At 31.1% G+C, this 3,104-nt stretch overlaps 1 protein-coding gene across 1 annotated transcript in view; it reads left to right on the top strand.

Moving 5' to 3' along the window:
• The first annotated feature begins 474 nt into the window (after positions 1-474).
• LOC119838410 (ras-related protein Rab-18) overlaps positions 475-3,104 on the top strand; it is a 4,613-nt gene continuing 1,983 nt past the window's right edge. The window contains exons 1-4 of the mRNA XM_038364352.1: positions 475-772; positions 1,849-2,016; positions 2,571-2,712; positions 2,947-3,069. Coding sequence (XP_038220280.1) covers positions 711-772; positions 1,849-2,016; positions 2,571-2,712; positions 2,947-3,069 — 495 coding nt within the window. The 5' untranslated portion in view covers positions 475-710. The remainder of the gene's footprint in view (positions 773-1,848; positions 2,017-2,570; positions 2,713-2,946; positions 3,070-3,104) is intronic.

The raw sequence follows: 3,104 nt of genomic DNA, 5'->3' as shown, positions 1-3,104 counted from the left end.
AGTTTAGCAAACACGATTATCAATTTATAAGCTGAATTTAATTTAGTAGGTGCCTATAATTATATGTATGGGAAACTTATAAACTGGAATGTATCATATCACTATAACAGAAATATATTATCAGCTAATACAGTTACGTCGATATTTATATAGATTTTTTAATTCAATTGGTTCCAAGCCCGTCCAAAAAAATATAACGTTAGATATTTATCAATTCAATCAGAGAACGATTAACTAATTTCAGACTGGACATAGAAGGCAGTAGATTATTTTTTCAATATATTAGAAAATGTTTTCATGTTCAGTTGAAATTTCTTATCTGAACCATTTCATATTAAATTAGAATATAATGCTTTTTAATAAATAAAAATATGCACGTAATATAACAAACTGCCTTTGTTTTATTTTAAAATTTAGTTAAATGTGTCGCAATAACGGAACGTAAAATAAACGTCAGTCATATGACATGTCATGTCTATTTCAAGACGCAAAATCAAAAATGACGTATTGTTGTTTTCGTTTTTTATATTGAAATAAGTTGATTATTCACTCGAAATCATTAATAATTACATTAATCGTTTAAAAACATTATCAAAAACCAACGAAGCATTTTTTTTTCAAAACACAGTGGTTTGATTAAAGTTATCGTGTAATTAAGTACACTCCCTTGTTCCAAGTGTTCATTATTTATAATTTTCTCTTGTTAAACAATGGATTGCGTTACCACACTTAAAATTTTGGTAATTGGTGAAAGTGGTGTTGGAAAATCCAGGTGAGTCATAATGCTTAAAAACACTTCCTTAAACTTACTTTAGGTTGTTAACTAAGTCTAAAATGTCAAGCAAAGTTGAGTCAGTTGATCCAGGATGTTTGAATTTCATAAAAAGAACTATTGGCCTCTAAATCTCTTTATCAAAATCTCTTGGTTCATATTTTGAACTGTAATTTGTTAATCAACATTATATCAGTGAACCATAGACAATGCTTATTTGTGATTATTTATTATTTGCTTGGTTATTAACGAATAAATTCTACAAATAAATTAAACTGGAATATGTCCATTGTGTATTTACTGCTTGGTATCTTAACCTGGCATCTAAAACTGTATCACTCGCATACCCATTGTTATATCTTTGAGAATGATTCATATATAATTTATGGTATATTTACTATACTTTAATATAGTATAAAATGTTGTCAATTATGTAGTTTTGGTTGAAAATAACCTATTTTATGTATACTAACATAAACGTTTTATAATGATGCTATATATATATGGATGTATTTTGTATGTGTAGTGTATTTAGTAATGTTATAATGAATTCTAAAATGTTATTCTTGACCTGCTCGAATGAGGTCAAGTACTTCTATCTGATTTTTTTATTGGAAATTAAATATGGACATTGAACAAAATCAATATACTGCGAATAAATACAACATTATTAAAAATTGAGAACACGGTTTTTTTTTCAATAATAATCTATTTCAGTTCAAGTTTTGCAACAAATAAATATTAATCAAAACAGATTTCATATTAAATTCTTCTATCTTCTATCTAGCTAAAGCTTAAAGAAGTAATTCACTACTTGCTTGTCTTTAAAAAAAAGATTGATGGTTAATAAGTAATCAATAGATATCTATTGTCATTTTAATAGACCTTATAACTTTGAATCACCTACATAGTCCTTAAAAAATTATTTTCCATCAGTTATTATTTATGTTTCTCATGGTTAAAATCTTCCACTTCTTCTTTGATCATTTCAATACCATGAAAAACATGTGAAAGGAAATAACAATTAATTTTTATATACGTAGGTTATGAATTATATCACAAACTCTATATTTTAGTATCATCTTAGCGTTCACAACAGGGGACTACAATGCATCATTTCCAGCGACCATCGGAGTTGATTACAAATGCAAGGTCATGGAAGTGAACGGACTGAAAGTTAAACTCGGCATTTGGGATACAGCTGGCCAGGAACGATATAGGACTCTGACAAATAGCTTTTATAGGTAGGGTTGTTTTATTTAGTCTAGTCTTATATAGTCTACTAGTATTATGAAAGTTTGTAAGTATGGATGTTTGTTACTCTTTCACACAAAACAGCTTATTGAACCTGTATGAACAGAAATCTATCTCTACTGTACCAAACACAGAAAAAGAGTATGTAGAAAGTAGCGTATGTGCTAATCCAGTCTAGTTTAGGATCCAATGCAAGTGATGCTGCGGGTGTGAAGTCCCGCGTCCCCTAGTGGGGTATGGGGCAGATGATGTACATCCGTTTCACTGATCGATTTTCTTTAGGGACAAGTAGGTGATCAGCCTTCTGTGTCCTGCCAGATCGAGACATTTTTTTTTTGTGCGTCCCCACCGGGAATTGAACCCAGGACCCCTCGGTTCTACGCTCACGCGTTAACCACTGTACCAAGGAGGCGGTCGGTCTGTATCAAGATGCTGCGGGTCATAGCTATTAAAGTTATAAATGTTGACGCGATTTAGAGATGCCTGACCTTAAACGAATGCCATCTCATGATAAATTTTTTTTTTCCAACCTATTTTGTTTTAGAGATGCCCACGGAGCGATATTGGTCTATGACGTATCGGAACCAAAAACATTGGCAAAGTTGAATGAATGGGTAGAAGAATTACAAGTGTATTCCACAAAGAAGAATATTGTTTGTCTGGTTGTTGGAAATAAGATCGACAAGGTATGCTTGTATATTTTATTTTCAATTTTCTGTGCAGTTTGAACCAAAATTACGAACAATTTGGCTATAGATGGAATAAAAGGATAATTTAATATAGCATTAAAATAAGTTTTATGCTAAAATTTTTTTTTTTTCTGTTTTTCAATAGAACGTCATTTAAAATTTTCTAGCTATAGTTTTTGCTCGTTTAAAAGTACTATTCTATATTTCTACCATCCTACATTATTGCTTTAGCCCCGCGTAGTACCTAGGGAAGCCGGGCAGGCCTTCGCACAAAAACACAGAATGCTTTTCATAGAAAGCAGTGCCAAGACGCAGGAAGGCATCAACTTGGCATTCGAAGAATTGGTGCAAAAGGTAAAGATTTATGTGTACCTACTTATATTTTTTTT

This window comes from Zerene cesonia, chromosome 3, assembly GCF_012273895.1.
Source record: "Zerene cesonia ecotype Mississippi chromosome 3, Zerene_cesonia_1.1, whole genome shotgun sequence".
NCBI classification, from domain to species: domain Eukaryota; kingdom Metazoa; phylum Arthropoda; class Insecta; order Lepidoptera; family Pieridae; genus Zerene; species Zerene cesonia.
Note: the sequence above shows the minus strand (reverse complement) of the source record. Positions and strands in the feature narration are given on the sequence as shown.